This window comes from Dermacentor albipictus, chromosome 2, assembly GCF_038994185.2.
Source record: "Dermacentor albipictus isolate Rhodes 1998 colony chromosome 2, USDA_Dalb.pri_finalv2, whole genome shotgun sequence".
NCBI lineage: Eukaryota > Metazoa > Arthropoda > Arachnida > Ixodida > Ixodidae > Dermacentor > Dermacentor albipictus.
The window spans coordinates 76,033,782-76,053,018 of NC_091822.1; the positions used below are offsets into that span (position 1 = coordinate 76,033,782).

Genomic DNA, 19,237 nt, shown 5'->3' on the forward strand with positions numbered 1-19,237 from the left:
GTGGCGGCGACGTCAGCTGGGGATAGTCAGGCATGACGGAAGGCAGAGTCCGAGACCGGAGTTCCACGGTGTAGATGTTCTTGAATACCCCATACGTCCACCAATTGTAAAGGGTGCAGTGAACATTTCCGAGGGTAACGTCTCTTTGTAACCGAGGAGGCAGGTGACGCTGACCAGGAATCACTGGTTGCCCGAACGGCTCACGCTCGTGCTAAGCACAGGCGATCCGCCTGGCTTAGCCGGATATATATATATATATATATATATATATATATATATATATATATATATATATATATTGTAGTGCTCAAATTTACGGATGTGCCAAAGAAGCACCCAATTTTACGTTGACCTCATGTGCAAAAGATACAATGTATGCCATTTTCAATAATGCTGTCAATTATGCGCTTAGCTGAATAGTAAACCTCTCTAAGAAAAGAGCCTTTACTTCTAAAGGATTTCGACACGTGTCGCTGTGAGCAAAACACAAAAGCGCCCATGAACTTATATTAGGCCCACGTTAAGAAAAACGGGCCGGTGTAAAATGTTGAATTAGAAAGTATACGGTGCCTCATAATAAAGTGCATTTAACATCTAAAACGTGAGTATTATATCATTATAATGCCATCGGATTAGTAAAAGCGCGCGACATATGCACAAGTACACAACACAATGGTGCAGTGGCTTCTGAGTCTGTGTTCGCATTCACGTCAGCTCTTCCACTCCGCTCATGTCAATGGCACTCGCATCACTCTTTCTCCTCGAATCCGATCCGGGTGAAATTAGAAGCTGGAAGAAGCTTGCGTCAATGATGCCGCCATGTTGCCAGACCTCGTCTTCGATTGTCTGAATATGAGCACACGCTCGAAGTCATTTCTCAGCCATTGCGTTTCGCGCATTGTGTTTCGGTTGGTGGGAGTTGTTTGGAATTTTTTGACAGGCCCATGTGCTGTGGTATAGGGCAGCTCGCTCTGTACGGACAGGACAATGGAGTTGATAAAGGATGGAGCACATCGCATTGGGGCGCATGAGGTGAGGATAGGTGTTGTTCAGAAGTTTCATCCAGGCCGTGACTTCAGCTCTGATGAAGTATGGGAGCGGTGACGGCGCAGATTTTCTCGAAAGGAAGCAGTGCTTGAGTATTTCATAGTAAGTTTACAGTGCTTGTACACTGTGAGATTCTGGCATCTCTTGCAGTGCCCGGTTACAGTGACCTCAGGCTATTGTGTGTGCACGATTGTTTCCGCCGAGGGCGTCATGTCCCGGTGTCCAGGTTATGGCGGTGCAGGGTAATTGTTTCAGGCGGTTGAGGATATCGCATGCTAGTTTATTTAGATTGCCATTCGCGTAGGCTTGATACGCTGACTAAAATCTGCAACACTATATATTCACTCATCCTGTGTCGATGCCGATATAGCGATATTAATGGCGGCTTCTTCTGCTGCGATGACGTTCTGCGTGCGAACGGAGGCGGATGCCAGTTCCTCAGTCTGTGCCATGCTGATAACCATTCTCTCCCCGTTCGGGTACAGTTAAAACTCGATCTAACGAAACTTGATTTTATAAAGTTCTCGATCTAACGAAGAAATTTCTATTCGGCGGCAGGTACCCATCGGTTTTAATGTTGTCATCCGCCCAAATTACCGAAACCAACTTAGCCGAAATAGATTTAACGAAGTTTTTTTCTTAAATAAATGAGGAAAGAAAAAGCGGTGATCTATTTGCAATTTTGACACAGGCGGATTTTTCTTCAAGGGTAGGCTCTAAAGCTAACGCGTTAAAGACACTAGGTATCCTAGTCACTACCCTAGCCTTATTTTGACGAGGCTGCGCCCCGCGCCCATGCACGGGACAGCGTACTCAACACCGCCTCGGAACAGGCGATGGTGGTTGTTTTCATTATTTCATGGTTTATGTGACAGATGGCTGAATTAGCGGCAATACGATGCCGCAGTAGCTTTTGCGTGTCTATACGTAACAATTTTACATTTCAAAGCACTGAAAACTTTCTGTCAATTTTAAAAACTTCCCGATTAAACGAAATAATTCGAGCGTGGTGATCACTTCGTTAAACCGAGTTTCAACTGTACTTGGCCGCATCTGTCCCGCGAGCAGTGGAGAAAATGCCTTATCCACCTCGTATTGCTTTGACTTGTGCTTTCCTCCTGCCAAAGTGATATTCAGGTTGCATGTTACGGGGAATAGGGGCCACCGTTGTTTCCTTCTGTAAGCAATTGAGGAGTTAGTGGCGCATTGCAATTTTGGAAGAGAGGCTCTGCCGCATGTAGTGGGCTTGTGCAGCATGTGATTCGCGCATGTCGGTGTGCTTCAGCTAGTTTATTTTCGGAGTTGTGGATGCCGAGGGATGGAATGTTCCTTGTTCCCGTGCCTGGAAGAATGTTAAGGGCTTGTTTGTAGGCTTTCGGTAGTATTACATTTATTGGAACGATTTCGGTTGGCGTCAGCTTGAGATAAAGTGTCGCTTCTGTCACTCTGCTGAAGATAAGGGCCGGAGTCAAGCGTAATTAATGGATATTCATCCTTAATTCCATGTCTGCGATTGGCTACTCTATTGATCATGCTAGTACAGCCGTCGGTAGTTTGTCCTAGTGCATTTTAAGATCGGATATTGTGACCATTGCCTTGCCTGTAAACACCTAATACGTGGAATGTTTGGATTCTGGGCATAGGTTTTTGTTTAGGTGCATAGAGCTGCGCTGAAATTTTGCATTAGGGTGCATCGTTATCGTCGGTGATTTTTCGGTATGTGGTTATTTCGAATTTATCGAATAACTTTGTAGAAATAGGTCTTCGCGATGAGTCAACCGCCGGTAACTACAATACTGTTGTTTCCAGAAGAGAAATTGAAGCCGTGTATTCCTATTATGCCCTAAAGTCGTCAAGAACAACATTCGATCCGGTGTGATGACGCCGGTGATGGATTTCTCATTGTAATGTCTCTGCCACATTATTTTAGACAGCAATATTTCTGAGAGGATTTTGACGTGTCGCATTGCATGTGCGGCTCACAATGGTAACGGACAGCAAGAAATAAAAAAAAACTAATAATACGACGAGCGTGTCGTGAAAAGCCACTTGCAATCCTTTGTTTTTGGAGAACTCTAATTTTGTGCCAAGCAGAACACTCTACATCCGAAAGCGACCGCAACAGCTCGCCGTTCTAGGATTCGCCGTTGTCTTGCAGCTATTGGGTAAGTGGTTTAGATGAATTTTGTCATTCACTGAACGGGTTGGCAATAGAAAATTAGGGGTTTCTTTATTTTAATCAAGTCTGACGTTCAAGTGGCGCCAATGTTTGGCGTCCATCCCTTTTTGCCTGTGGCTATTATAAAGAAGAACACTGGTGCAATAAGGGACAATCAGAGGAAGGCAAACAGGCGTTCGGCGGCATTTTTTTTCGTTCTTTCTGCGTGTCCCTGGTTTTATAGTCTATCTCATAACCAACCTGCAGCGTTGCCGAAGGGATGAGATGTACAGAGGCAATATCCACGGGCAACAGAATATAGTTCCAGGCCTAACTGTCTTATCGTTAACAAGATAAGAACGTCTCAGCTTAGCTTCTTGCACGATGCGTAATAGTAATACCTGATACGCTAGGCCCTCCACGCATGCACTGATATAGCAGCATGCCGAAACCAAAGAGCGTGCGCAGTTCACTCGCCTGACCACCACAGAGGCAGGTAAACACATCCGCTTAGAGCTCGGTTACGACCCTGCGGGATTCCCGATGGTCAGTACAAGAATCCCTAGGTGCATTTGAGACAAGTTCGAAGTGGCTCATGTGCCTCGAAATGTCCATCCCGTCCAGAACGAAGGCAGACGCAATGCCAAAGCAGCAACCATCCAAAAACAGATCAAGCAACAAGACATTAGATCAAGCTTCGTCGACACGGTGGAGTACCACGATAGGAAAACCTTTGCCGTCGTTGTGGTCGACTCCAGTGACAAGACATCCAACAGCGCCTGGATTCACACTTCAGACCCCTAAGTCGCCGAACAAGCCACCATCGTCCTCGACCTGCTAGTCGGTCGTGGGTCTGAGATGTATAGCGATTACAAAACGGCAGTTAGGGCTTTACAGAATGGTTTCATCGCCAAGCAAACTGCTCGTCTTCTTAGCGGCTCGAGTTCATATGTGCTCGGGCATCATTCGGTTTGTTGACGTTTAATAAAGGGGCGTATGACAACGTTAAGCATGAAGCCATCCTCTCTACCCTCGAAGAGTTAGGAGTGCGTGGTGGGATGTTTCATGCGATTACACATGATCCTTTGTTGTTAGCACTGAGCAAGACCATGTCTCTCGACATTAAAGCTACCGGGCGCCTCGCAGGGCGGTGTACTTAGTCCTTTGTGATTTAACCTAACCCTAAATGCTCTCCTGGAGCACATAGCGAGCACACTCAGGCAATCAATGTAGGCAGATGACATCTGCATCAGGCGTATGCGGTAACACGCTTACAATTGCGAACTAGAATTCACAGACCTGCCACCCCAAATGCTAACTTCATCCGCAATCGAGGCCAGGAGGTGTCCTTCAAGAAGTACGCAGTAGTGCCATTTACCTGCATACCCGAGACAAATTACAACGTAATGATAAATGGCCAAGGAATATCATGTTTGATCTTACAAGCCTCTAGGTTTCATAACTGACAGAGGCTTGTCATGGAGCCCTCACGTATCATACTTGAAAAAAAAAAAACGGTTGACACGCATCTAACCACCTATTCAGGTTTTTCACTGGTAACACTTGGCAATGTTCACAAGTGCTATGCTACAACTTTGCGGAGTGCTTTTTCTCGGCGTTCTGCGGCACAGCTTGCCACCAGCAACCAACACAGGCAAAACAAATCTACACACAATACAAAGTGTTCAGGCTCATGCGTTCCAGATCGGTCTAGGCCTGCATCAAACTGCATCAACAGTGGCGACTATAGCAATCTCTAGAGACCGTATTTTTAAGATTCACATTGAAAGTGAAGTGCTGAGGACTCATATAGGGCATCTTGCCAGGGCTTCTCACCACCACCTATTCTCTCTACCAGCCGACAGGCCAAGCAACTCTTTCAACCAAACAATGAACACATTATTAATCATTGTCATCTTGTCTCGCTCACGAAAATAGCTGATGTATCATCACCAGCCCTTAAACAGCTGACGTTAGTACTTTTGTACAAGAACTACCGTGACTCTACGCATATCTGCACTGACGGATCTGTCCTGCCAAACAGCTCAGCTGCGGCAGTCGTGACAGCAAATCATCAAATTTAAGAGGATTGACGCGACAACATCGATTGCAGCAGAGCTCGCAGCGCTCCTTACCGCCATTCATTAAAACAGTGATGAACCGCCTCACAAGTGGGCGATCTTGTGCGATTCAAAGGCGGTACTGCAGTATCTACTGTAGTCTTGACGACGCGGACCACATCGATGGGCTAGTATTTCAGATTACAGAGACGACGCACCATAAAAGTGATGTAGGAGGAGGAGGAAGAGGAGGAGGAAAAAAGTTTATTCTCGTCCGGTACAAGGTGTTGCCACCTGCCTGGTTAGTCCCATGTCGGGACTGGGAGTTCAAGTTTCCTAGCCCGATCACGGGCGTACTGGACTGCCAAGACTTGAGAGATACGATCTGAAGATCTGATCATTCCTAAAAACCGATTCCGGGAAATGCCAGGGCCGAGCGACCCACACTCCCAGAGCAGATGTTCAAGCGTGCACGTCTCCTTTGCACATGCTTTGCATAGAATATTCATGTCTGTAATGTCATACCATTTATTTATTTGTGCAGGTGAATAATAAGACGGTGTTTGTAATTGCCCAAGTGTAACGGCTTGTGCTCTGTTTAGCCTGTAGGGAAAGGGTGGAAACTCCCTCTTTTCAATGTAGTAATGTTTTGTAATTTCATTGTATGTAATGAGCGCCTCTCTCTGTAGGTTCTCCAATCCAGCAGAATCAAAATAATATGTAAAAGCGGCCCGGTCTGTAAGTTCGTGGGCGACGCTTTTGGCTGATTCATTTGGATTGACAGGAATGTCCTGAAGTGAACCAAGGGGTGCCAGGAACCAATAAATGTAACATTTGACATTTGTTTGCATTTGGTTAATTATTCTAGAAGCCTGTGGGACAATCTTTCCCTATTGAAAGCTCTAATAGCTGTTTTCAAGTCACTGTATGTTTCTGTGAATCTATCGTCTGTTAGTGCCAATGCAATGGCAACTTGTTCAGCGACTTCAGGTTTGCTAGTGTAGGCCATGGCGCAGTTGGTGCATTTGCCCTGATGATCCACTACCGCCGCCGCGAACTTAGTTCGATCCTTGTAGGAAGCCGAATTAACAAAGCAGGCTCCTCCGCCCCCTTCATACATTTTCTTGATTAACGCCCTGGCTCGTGCAACTCTTCTGCTGATGTTATGTTTTGGGTGCATATTCCTGGGTAGCGGTGCGACAATTATGTTGTTTGCGAAATCTTGATGAACTTTAATGGAATTTGCTGGATCCGTAATAGGGTTTATCATGATCTTGTCCAGGATTGATCTTCCCGTGCTGGTTGTTGATAGTCTCGCTATTTGTGATGTTTCTTGAGCCTCCGCGATCTCCATGGCCGTGTTGTGTATTCCTAAGTTGAGCAATTTTTCACTGCTGGTTCGAATTGGGAGCCAAAATGCGCTTTTAACAACCTTCTCGATCGCTTCGTCAAGCTTCTTGAGTTGAACCTTCGTCCATTTGTACATGGCAGCGGCATATGAGATATGACAGAGTACGAAAGGGTTGATTAACCTGATGAGGTTATCTTCTTTCATGCCCTTGTGTCTTCCTGCCAGGCATCTGATCACCCTGCACGCGTTATCCGTTTTAAGGGTGATTTTCTTGACTTCCGTATGGTTTCCACCGTTGGCTTCAATGAAAAAGCCTAGTACCCTGATTACGTTGACTCTGGGTATATTGACACCATTTTCTATATGTAGGTGTATATTGCTTTCCGATAGAGCTTTACAACCCTTAGGCCTGCCCCTGTTTTCACGTCTATAAAGTAGCAACTCTTATTTATGTGGGGAGCACCTGAGTCCAGTAGGTCTCAGGTATTCCTCCCACATCTTGACCACTTCCTTCAGTGCGTCCAGTATCTGCCCTTCACTGCCACCAGCACACCATACAGTGACATCATCAGCATCTATGGTATGGTCAATAACTTTAATGTTTCCCAGCTTTCTGGACAGACCAATCATGCAGAGGTTGAAGAGGACGGAAGAGATCACCGATCCTTGGGGGTTCCTAGATCTCGGAGCTGAAACACTTCCGACTTTGTGTCGCCGACCTTTATCTTCGCAGTGCGCGCTTCTAGAAAGGATTTGATGTATTTAGACATCCTCGATCCCAGTCCAATGTCTTCTATCGTTTTGAGGATATACTCATGCTTGATGTTGTCGAACGCTTTTCCAAGTCTAATCCGAGTATGGCCTTAGTATTTCTAAAATATCCGCCGAGTATGTGGTGTTTAATTTGCTTCATGGCATCCTGCGTGGAAAGTGCGGTCCTAAAACCCAGCATGTTGTGAGTTTATATATTACTGTCCTCTAAGTGATCTTTAATCCATTAAGGATTGCGTGTTCAGCGACCTTCCCCACGCATCATGTAAGTGATATTGGCCTTAAGTTGTCCAAGCTTGAAGGTTCACCTGGTTTAGGTATAAGTATAACTTGGGAAGTTTTCCATTCTTCTTGGACTTCGCCTGAAATCCATGCTTCATTGATGAAGTCTGTCAGCGATTCAATTGACGGCTCGTCGAGATTGCTAAGTGATCTGTTTGTCACTCCATAAGGACCAGTGGCTGACTTTCGATTTAGTTCACTTAACACCCTCCGGATTTCGGATGTGGTGAAGGGTTGTTCGAGTTCATGTTGAGCGGCTTCCCTGTATTCTGATGGAAGTGGTTGGTCCTGCTCATTTCTAACTGGTAGGTATTTGTCAACTAGTTGTTTGGTAACTGTTTTGATAGGCTGACTCTTAAGGGCTCGTGTATAGCTCGGGCAAGGCTGTGTGTCTGGTTGGCTTTAGTGCCTTCTTCATCCAGCAGATGCTTGATCAATTTCCACGCCTAGCCGTTCCTTATTTGCCCATCAATTGGCTCACAAAACTCGTCCCACTGTTGCTGGCAAAGGGTGTTACAGCGTTGTTCGATTTGTTTGTTAAGTACTGCGATTATTTTTCCCAGCCTAAGATTTAAGCTTTCAGCCCACCACCTTCGGGTTATGGCTTCCTTGGCTTCTATTAGGTGGACAAGTTTCGAGTCTATTGTCTCTATATTGGTGCTGCAACAAACCTTTCGGACGCTGACTTGATGTCCCTTCTGGTGCCCTCACACCAGTCTCTGACATTGAGTTTGGTCGTTTCTTTTCCGCTTTGTGCTCTTAACTTACCAAAAAGGTCCCAATCTACGACCTCGAATTCTCGAGTTCGGCCTATCTCAACTTCCAGTTTGACTTTTATCACGTATTGATCGCTGCCAAAATTGATGTTTGTGTTAGTCCATGAAACGTGCTCCGCGTTCTTAATGAACGTAAGGTCCGGTGTGGTGTTTGCAGACAGAATTGCCGATCCTGTGGGATGTGTCTTATCCGTGATTAAGACCCGGTCTAGTTTATCCGCGTGGTTCCACAGATTCCTGCCCTTGACATCCGTCGTAAGATAGCCCCATAGCTCGTGGCCGGCATTGAAGTCTCCTAATATAATCAGAGGTCTACTTCCAGCTAGATTAGTAGCCTTTTCCAATAATTTCTTGAAGTGTTGTTTCTGGTGTTTCGGATTGCCGTAGACGTTGAGCTCGAATAAGCTATTGTTCCTTTGATTTTTGTGTGAAGTTAGCACTGCAACCTCAACCATGTGGTACTCTAGGTTTTCGTCTATGATGCCTAAGGTATGTGAAATCTGTGTAAGCTGCTTATTTACAAGCACGTACAGGCCGCTACAAAATGTTTGACACTCTATGGCTCTGTGTCCAGTGAGTGTGACATATCCATATCCTGTCTGTTTAAGTGCGATAATTTCCGGTTTAGGCTGAAGTGACCTAAGGTATTGCTGCGTGATGTACGTTTGTTATTGTACCCCCCGCAATTCCACTGCCATATTCGAAATTCCCTCCTAGTGTGAGCCATATTGCATATTCATCTCCCCCGCCTGGGGAGTAAGTGTAGCTCTGAGGAATGACGACCCGCATTGTTCCCTTACATACATTGACATATTCATCATTTCCAGGGTTTCGATTCTTTCGTCAAAAGCCTTCAGTCCCTTTTTAGGGTCATTCTGTGCCGCCTGTATTTGGCCTGCATTCATTGTCAACTGTGAGACGCTATCCATAAGCATCTGCATGCTGTCTTTGAAAGATGCCAGGGCTTGTATGACTTCCTCCATCTGTGTTCCTCCATCTGTTTCACTGTTCTTGAGCTTACTTTCAACAGCCCTACGCTTAGCTGACATAGATCCCTCACCAGCACGCGCGGGGATTGCGGCTTCTTTGCGTGTATTAGTGCTTTCTTTGTTTTCTGCTTGTTTAGCCTCGCTTAAGAGTTTCCTTATTGCCGTTGTCTCTCTAATCATGTTCTGATTCATTTCTTTTAGTTCTGCGTTCTCTTTCTCCAGCCTTTCTAATTCACGATGCCTAGTTTGCTCTGGGGGTGGGTCACAAAGCATGGCACTTACCGGATTGGTGCGCGTGTCGTCGGCCCAGATGAGTCTTGTCTTATTGGTGTCCCTGTGAGGCAGCGTCTTGTCCGCTATAGCCGTTCCCTTGATTTTGTCGGCCCACGTGGAACCGTTGCTTCCTTCCCTGGGTTTCGATGCAGCCTGTTGACTGTCATCTCTTGATCCGGATCGCGCCCTGGATACGGATCTGGATCTGGGTCCGGATCAGGACACGCTTCTTCCCGGGGAACGTGAGTGACTGCGGGACCTGGACCTGCCATGGGACCTTGATCTTGGCGGCGCGTCGTTATTGTCCTTGCTGACGTTGGTTGCTAGTGCTCTTTCGTTTCTCCGTTTTCTGACCACGTATGGATTGTAGAGCGCTCCCTATACATTTTGTCCGCCGTTGAGTGTGGGCCACCCCACAGTTCACACTTGGGTTGGCACTGATGTTTGTCAGTCGGATTCACTGCACCACAGCCTCGGCATATTCTCTCTTGAGGAAACGGGCACACGTCATCTCTGTGACCGAGCCGACCGCAAGCGTAGCATACGACGGCTTGTTTCTTGTATTGTGAGCACCTTACAAAGACTGGGCCGTATCTGACGAAATTCGGAAACTTGTGTCCTCCAAAGGCAATGATCACCGTTCCAGTACTGTTCATTCTTTTAACGGCGAGAGCCAAATGGTTTCTTGAATTGACTATGTTCTTCTCCAGCTCTGCCTACCCATCTGCTACGTCAATGTTCCTTATCACTCCATTGCACGTGTTGTGAGGTGCAGTCTCATATGCATTGATCTCGAAGCTGCATCCATCCAGGTTAATTGACCTTATTCTCACATATTTCTAAGCATTCTCTCGTTCCGGCCTACTCGCCACAATTATGTTTTGGTTGACGTTTGGGCATATGATGTCTAATGCATAGTGGTCCGAGCTCAGACCAGCTGCTTCAACCATGGTTTTGCCTATCTTGGTGGAGCCAATCTTGCTAATATTGAGTCCGCCGCGTGGTCGGAGTATGGTTTTAAAGTGATCTTTCGGCAAGTATGGCATTGAGGACGCCATGGCGATCCTATTCTTCACTCGACTGCCGTTCTCGAATACTCTAGGCGACGTAGCCATATGAGGCCCAGCTCCTGCTGAATTCCCGCTAACACCGGATCTGGTCGAAATTCGGAAACTTGTGTCCATCAAAGGCGATGGTCACCGTACCAGTATTCTTGATTCTTTTAACGGCGAGAGCCAAAGGGTTTCTTGAATTCAGTATGTTCTTCTCCAGCTCTGCCGACCCATCTGCTACGTCAATGTTCCTTATCACTCCATTGCACGTGTTGTGAGGTGCACAACCTCACAACACGTGCACGTGTTGCACTCCATTGCAACACGTGCACTCCATTGCAACACGTGCGCTTTATTGCACGTGTTGTGAGGTGCTATCCGTACTCTTCAGTGCACTCGTCGGGAGGTAGTTCCTCTCCTTCCATCATGACTGGCATGTCTGACTCGCCTCCAATTGCCCCACTCAGGCGGCCCCTGGCCTAGCACGGCGGTGGCGATGGTGGCTCGAAAAAAGTATCTTAAGATGCGAAAAGTCAACCTACCGTAGAAATCCTGGTGTCGCCGTGAGCCCCTCGATGCTAAGCGTCGATTTATGCAACCTAACCAAGGGTACACTCTGATTAACGGGTCAAAACCGATGTTGAAAGCGGGAGCCAATCTTTCTTCATGTTCTTCGATGCTTGTTCTTCCTCGTCCTCTCGTGATGTAGGCCATGAAATAAATTCCCACTAGCGTCCAACTCACTGGGAGTTATCGGAAATGACCGGGCCGATCAAGCTGCCTTTCAGCCCATACTGAGGACCAGTACTACGAATAGCACTTTCTAGAAGTGACGCAGTACGGAAACTACCTGCTTGCTCGCCAGTGAACCACGTCGCTATGGATCGAACCACTTTAAGGAATTGCAGACTATACTCCCTTAATACCACATTAAGCCTCCGAGTCCTATCAAAGCTTCACCGTGAAGACGCTACGCTTTTGCATCGACTGTGGTTGGGCGCTGCTTTTAGCGCGGGGCGTTTCCCATAGGGATGGCCGATACCATCGCCGGTGACGTCTGGGGCCATACAGAATCGAAGGCCATATTTCCTCTCTTTTTCCTCTCTGTCTTATTTCTGACCCCTATCTCCCAACCACAGTGTAGGCTAGCAAACCGGAGACTGATATCTGGTTAACCTCCTTGCCTTTCCTCTTCATGTTTTTCGCTCACTAGCAACTGTCTCAACCTGTCCATGTAAGCTTACAGGTCAGCTTTCCTTTCATTGAATGCCACAAGCTGCTTGCTTTGGTTCAGACGGAAGTTCGTTTCTTCCCTTTCAATTCTATCGACTCTTGCCTGAGCAGGAGCGTCTGTGTGCTGCTGTTGTGCTGTCTTTTTTCTTTCTCTCTGATATCCCAGATTCTATTTGTTGTTTCAACTGTCATGATATCACCTGTCTTTCATCTCTTACTGCAGCTTCTTTTTCCTTCTGGCTAACCCACTTCTGTAGCTCACCTGCGGAAAGACCCATCTTCTCATAGAGGGCAAATAAATTATCTACATCCATGATGCCCTTCAAAAATATAGCCGCGTGGAAAAGGTGTCTGCCTAGATTTCAACTACACAACAGTTTTCTGTGACAATTAGCGAAACGTGATGCAACAATACAAATCGTTTACGATGGCAACGTAAATTACCCTAGGCTCTTTCGACCTAGTATGGACACACCATTTGCACGAGGATGTCCTGTCGCAGACGCCAGAAATATTGTCAGGCACACCGTGAACGAGGCGCGTGCGCCGGGCCAAACTCCAAATTCATCTTATCAGCTTCCGAAAATCACCCCACTAAAGCTCGGACAATTAATAGGCGACATTCTGGTGCGCTAGCGATTGCCAGCTCTTGTCCGTCGCAGATGGCTTTTAAGGTACGGCGGCCCGGGAGGCGGCCGCCAGGCGGGCGGCTTCATAGGAGCCTCGCGGCTCCTTCCCTACGAGCCTCGCGCGACGGAAGACGACGCGCTTCCTCCCTGCTTCCCTACGGTGAGTGCGCGAGATTGAGCCGTGATCACCGGCTCAACCTCGTACGCTTTTACTCTCACAAATGTGCAGCGTAGGTCGCGTGGACACGCTATTGTCGCCTTTAGAGTTTACACGGAACATAACGGCGATGACGACGTCGACGTGAGAAATGCGCTTGGAGTGTTGCTCATTCATATATGGATAGTGAGAAATGCTCGTGGCAAAAATTAGAGCACATATTGTTATGTGTAGCTGATGCACAATATCATTTACAATTTATTTACAGGGGAGCTAATGGAGGCCAAAACGGCGACACTTTGTCAAGCAGGCAGACGTCGTCTTCTTCCTCATCAGTGCAGCCACACTTGGCGGCTGTTTAGTATCATCACCCCCGGCAGTAGAAGCACCGTCCGCGGTGAAAGGTGTGTGGCATGGCTTTAGTCTCGCCACGTGAACGATGCCACATGCAGCTTACGATGACGCTGAAATGTCGGAGGGGATAATTTCATACGTGACATGGGTCACTTGTCGCACCACACGGCATGGGCCAGTCTAGCGCAACAGCAGATTTTCGGAAAGGCGCACACATCAAATGAGTGACCAGAGAAGCACCAGAGAGTCCGGAGCGAAGTGCACGTCACGATGGTGGCAAACATTGAGGCGTCTCTGATGCTCCTGTGAGGCCTCGAGATGGGTCCGGGCGAGCTGGCGTGCATTGTCAGCGTGTGTGGTCGTGTCGAGGGCGTATTCACTGGCTGAGCGTGTGGCCGAGGGCAGCAAAGTGTCCAAGGGCAACGCGGGTCCTCGGCCATATAGGAGATAGAATGGTAAATAGCCGGCGGTGTCGTGACGCGATGAATTATATGCGAACACCACATATGGAAAGTGAATATCCCAGTCGTGGTGGTCGGTCGCAACGTGCTTCGAAAACATGTCGGTGATGGTCTGGTTGAGGCGCTCCGTGAGGCCGTTGGTCTGTGGGTGGTAGGACGTGCTGAACTTGTGCTTTGTCGAGTGGGAGCGGAGGATGTCCTCGACGACTGCCGAGAGAAAGCTGCGGCCACAGTCAGCGAGTAGTTGGCGCGGAGCACCGTGCACTACAATGATGTCATAGAGAAGAAAGTCAGCAATGTCAGTAGCACAATTTGTCGCGAGCGCTCCGGTGATTGCGTACCGTGTAGCATGATCAGTAGCGATGGCGACGCATTTATTTGTGGAGCCCCAGAGAGGAAATCGTCTAACAAGGTCTCGACCAGCATGGAAAAAGGGTTCAGGTGGGATGTCGATCGGCTGGAGACATCCAGATGGAAGTGTGGAGGGCTTCTTTCGGCGCTTACAAGGGCTCACAAGCGGCAATGTAGCACCGCACGGAGCGGGCAGGACCCGGATAAAAGAATCGACGGCGTACACGGTCGTATGAGCGCGAGACGAGCAACTGTCCAGCCAAGGCAGCGTCGTGAAGTTGGTGGAGGATAGTTGAACGCAGGTGTGATGGAATCACGAGCATAAGGCCAAGGCCGTATGGATCGAAATTGTGGCGGTAAAATGTCCCGGTCCTTGAGGAGAAGATCCGGAGTGAGGCGTCGCGAAGCATTGATTCCGGGCGGTCGATGAGGGCTCGTAATCAAGGACCGCGGTGTTACTCGTTGCCGATTTGAAGCAACAGGGACACAGAGAAAACGCCAGCGATGGCGTCCGCATCAGCCGGTTCGTCAGTGGGGTAGTGGGACAAACAATCGGTATCCTGGTGCAAGCGTCCTGTCTTATATACCACGGAGAAGGTATATTCTGTCAGGCATAACGCCCAGCGAACGAGTCATCCCGGGGGGCCCTTAAGCGAGGATAGCCAGCAGATACAGATAATTTGCCACCACAATACAGCTTCACTGCCACCAGAATGCATTGAAAGAGTTCAAAAAGACCACTCAAATGTGCCATAATAATAGTAATAGCACTTCCATATACGATTCGTAATTAATTTAGGGAAGTTGATAATATATGAAATTGTAAAGTATTTATTTGTATTCAAACTAAGGGATAAAAAAACTTAATAGAACCTTGAAGGATAACAAAACATATCAGAACTTTGAAGGAAGAACTCTGATGCAATGAGTGCAATAATGCAGAGTGGAACGGACTGCCCGAGGACATGGTTTTACAAAAATAGAGAGAGAGAATGAAGAGCAAATGCAGGGAGGTTAACTAGATATGAGTTTCCGGTTTGCTACCCTACACTGGAGATGGGGGATAGGGGTTACAAAGATGACAGAGAGGAAAACACTAAAAAAAAGAAGGGGAAAATGGAACGCGCACACCTGGAGACACGCATACAAAAGTCGTTCCAGGTAAAGTCGTTCACACAAGCCGGTAGATCGCAAGAAGCGCAATAGCGCTTTCACGGCCTTCTTCCATGACGGTAGGTCCTTTCGATGCTGTAGAATTCTTTTTTCGGATAGCGGTTGGTCGTAAAGTTGGTCAAGTTCGTGGCGAAGGCATGCCCTCTGTGGACTGTACCGCGGACAGGCGCACAAAATATGACCAATTGATTCTTCATAGCCGCAGTGGTCACAGGTAGGGGTGTCGGTCATCCCTATGCGGAATGCATAGGATTTGGTAAAGGCAACGCCCAACCATAGTTGATATAAAAACGTGGCGTCTCTACGGCGAAGCTGTGATGGCACTCGAAGACTTTGTGTGGGATCAAGTTAGTACAGTCGCGTATTTCTTAAATGTGGTTCATTCCATTGTGACGCGCTGCACTGCCGAGCAAGTAGGCGGAGCTTCCGTGCCGCGTCAGTTCTAGAAAGAGGAATCGGGACGTGGCGCTCCTCGGTATGGGCTGATCGGGCAGCGTGATCCGCCCGTTAATTACCGATAATCCCGCAGTGACTTGGAAGCCACTGGAAGGTTATTTGATGGCCTGCATCCCTCATATGGTGTAACGTCTCTGTAATATGGAATATTAGTTGTTCGTGCAGTCGACGTCGTAAAGGTGACAGCAGAGACTGCAGTGCCGCCTTCGAATCACAGAATATTGTCCACTTGTGTGGCGGTTCGTCACCAATTTGATGAAGGGCAGTAAAGAGCGTTGCGAGCTCTGCTGCCGTCGAAGTTGTCGCGCGGGTCGTCCTAAATTTGATTGTTGTAGCTTTCGCTGGTACGACGATTGCCGCCGCGGAGCTGCTTGAAAGGACAGATCCATCACTGTAAATATGCGTAGTGTCGCGGTAGGTCTCGTAAAATATAGTAGCGTGAGCTGTCTAAGGGCTGGTGATGACAGATCAGCGTTTTTCGAGATACCAGGTATTCCAAGATTGATCTTTGGCTGAGCGAGGCACCATGGAGGGATCTAAGGTCTCGCAGCCAGTGTGAAACAAGCTCGCAATGATTCATCATATGCAGTTATCGTTTTGCTGAAAGATGAGTGTGGTCTCTCCGCTGGTACTGAGGCTAAATGGTGACGAAGAGTCCTGGCTAGATGCCTTATATGGGTCCTGAGTACTTCAATTTCAATGGGGGTCTTTACAAGGTGGTCACTACCGATTGCTATCGTAGCCACTGTTGAAGCCCTCTGAGGCAGGCCTAGACAGATCCGGAGCACTTCACCCTGAAGATTTTGCATTGTTCGTAGATTCGTTTCGCCTGTGTTGTTTATTGCTGGCGAGCTATATCGCAGAAATCCTTGAAAAAGCACCCTGTACAGTTGTAACATGGCACTTGGCGACATTCCCCAGGTCTTGCCAGAGAAAAACTTGAACAGGTGGCAGATGCCTATCAACCGTTTTTTCACGTATGATATGTATGGGCTCCATGACAAGTCCCTGTCGATTATGACACCTAGAAACTTGTACGATCGGACCCGTTGTATTATTTGGCCATTTATCATAACACTGTAGTTTGCCATGGGTTTGCGCGTAAATGGCACTAGTGCGCATTTCTCGGAGGAAATTTCCAGGCCTCGATTACGGTGGTAGATAGCAGTTTGTGTGGCGGCTCTCTGAATTCTCGCTCGCAACTGTAGGCGTGTTACTGCAGACGTCCATATGCAGATGTCATCCGCGTACATTGATAGCCTGACTGTGGTTGGCACGTGGTCAAGGAGAGCAATTAGTCTTAGATTAAATAACACAGGGCTAAGCACACCGCCCCGGGGGGACGCCACGGCAGCTCTAATGTAGAAAAGTATGGCCTTCCTCAGTGCTTACAAAGAACGATCGCATGGGTAGATAGCTCCGTATCCATTGAAACATCCGACCACCCACTCCTACCTCTGCGAGCGCAGAGAGCATGGCTTCATGTGTAACGTTGTCATACGCCCCTTTAACGTCGAGGAATAAAGAAGCGCAGAGACGCTTACTGCATTTCTCATGTTGAATGTAGGCGACCAAGTCGACGACGTTATCGATCGATGATCGACCACGTCGCAAGCCCGCCATGGCATCTGGGTAGGTGTTGTGGTACTCCAAGTACCACTCCAGACGTCCTAGGACCATCCTCTCCATTACTTTGCCCACACAGCTCGCCAAAGCGATCGGGCGATATGATGAGAGTTCCAACGGCGATTTGCCAGGCTACAGCAGTGGAACAAGGCGACTTGTCTTCCAGGTTGCTGGTAGAGTGCCATTTCTCCAAGATTCATTGTACACCTCAAGGAGAACTCCTCTCATTTGCTCCCCCAGGTGACACAGAGCTCGCTAGGAAATTCTGTCAGGTCCTGGCGCTGATGAGCGGCTACACAAAGCTAATGCTGCCTTAAGTTCGTAGATTTAGAATAGTAGATCCAACCGGTGATCACGTGGTGGCGGACAGCTGCTCGAAGGTGATAGAATGGTGGTAGCTGGGAGTTGGCCGGATAATCTGGCGCAGAAATCCTCTGCCACGTCAATATCCGATATCTTTTGAGAGAGGGCAAGCGCCTTGAATAGGAATCGCTGTACGGGAAGTGTCTGGAGACCGCACACCGTTCTTCATAGTTGAGATGAAGCCTTGCGTGGATTTTGCGACTGACAGAACGACCGACAGAGCTTGTCTAACCGGCGCTGTATCTTCTTTTGCGTGTGCCTGGCAATCCGTGGATCGTCCATTGTCTTCGTACGTTGGTATCTTCGTTCAGCACGTAATCGGATTGCTCGAAGTCGTTCTAGTTTAACATCAAATTCATTCAGTTTCGAAGGGCATGTGAGAGTACGCATAGTGTGTTCGAAGTCGTTCTAGTTCCGCATCAAATTCATTCAGTTCCAAAGAGCATATGAGAGTACGCATCGTGTGCTTTTAACTGTGCATACGGTGATCAGTGATTACACAGAATTGGCGTCCGTACAAGTATGGACGAAACTTCGCAACACCCCGCACAAGAGCGAGGCACTCGCACTCCGTGACTGAATAATTATGCTCGGCGGGTGATAAAAATCGGCTGGCATAGGTTTAAACGCGATCATGTCCGCGCTGACGTTGTACTAAACTTCTCGTATGCCGTGATCACTGGCATAAGTTCGAACTTCCGCTGAGGCAGACGGGTCAAAGTGGGCCAGAATTGGAGGCGTGGTAAGAAGAGTAGTGAGCTGCCAATTGATGCGGCATGGGCCGGACCCCAAGAAAAAGGGGCGTCTTTCTTCAAGAGGTCGGTAAGGGGACGTGCGATGATCGCAAAATCCTTCACAAAGCGTTGTAAATAAGCGCACAGCCCTACGAAACTATGAACGTCCATGGCAGACTTCGGAAAAGGAATGTTCGTAACGGCGACAATTTTGTCCGGATCAGGTCGCACGCCTCTGCCATTCACGAGATGTCCAAGGACGGTGATTTCGCGGCGAGCAAAGTGACATTTGGCGAGTTTAACTGGAGACCGGCGCGTGTCACAGAGTGAGGCGGTAGTCGAAGAAAATCCATGCAGCTCAAATGGCTTGGAAGTGGGTCCACAGGGTCGGGAACCAGAGGTAAGTAAAGGCGAAGTGAGCCGGCCGAACTGCAGGGTTGCCAGATTGAGCTATTAATAGCCAAATCGGACAACTTTTTATCTGTGTCGCCGTCAGACTTTTCGTTTTGTCTATGTGGCTATTTTTGGGCTACATCTTTTTTCTGTGTAAAAAAGTCTAAATAGGTAAGCACAAATGAAAACACGCTGGAATCAATATGCAGACGACAGCAGGATAAAGAGATTGAGCGCGTTTGCTACAATATGAAAATTTGTAAGTTCTATGTTAGAGAACACATATGCATTTCAAATGGTCAAGAATCACGGCCTTACGATAATTTTAATTAAGAGAGCCGACCTCCGGAAACACGTCTCCATCCGCGAACTAACGCTACCAGCGCGCGCCAGTGAATGCGAGCTTTCGGCGTCCTACGTTTTAAGCATCAGATGCTTTTAGCTCCCGGTGAAGGTGCGCCACGGGTTACTTTGGCGCCAAAACAGAGAACACCGAGCGGCACCTAACCGAAATTTGCCGAATTTTCTGCCTGCCGCATGACGCCTAC

The 19,237-nt window shown here is 47.9% G+C and overlaps 1 protein-coding gene across 4 annotated transcripts in view; it reads left to right on the plus strand.

The window, feature by feature from the left end:
- Positions 1-923: 923 nt before the first annotated feature.
- Positions 924-19,237, plus strand: part of LOC135913109 (techylectin-5A-like) — a 72,937-nt gene continuing 54,623 nt past the window's right edge. Inside the window, exons 1-2 of one of the 4 annotated variants that reach the window (XM_065445777.2) lie at positions 984-1,032; positions 3,119-3,212. Coding sequence is in view for 1 of the 4 variants with exons in the window: in XM_070533675.1 (XP_070389776.1) it covers positions 988-1,032 (45 nt within the window). In the remaining 3 variants the exon portion in view is untranslated. The other 3 variants (XM_065445780.2, XM_070533675.1, XM_065445778.2) reach the window with 3 other exon arrangements.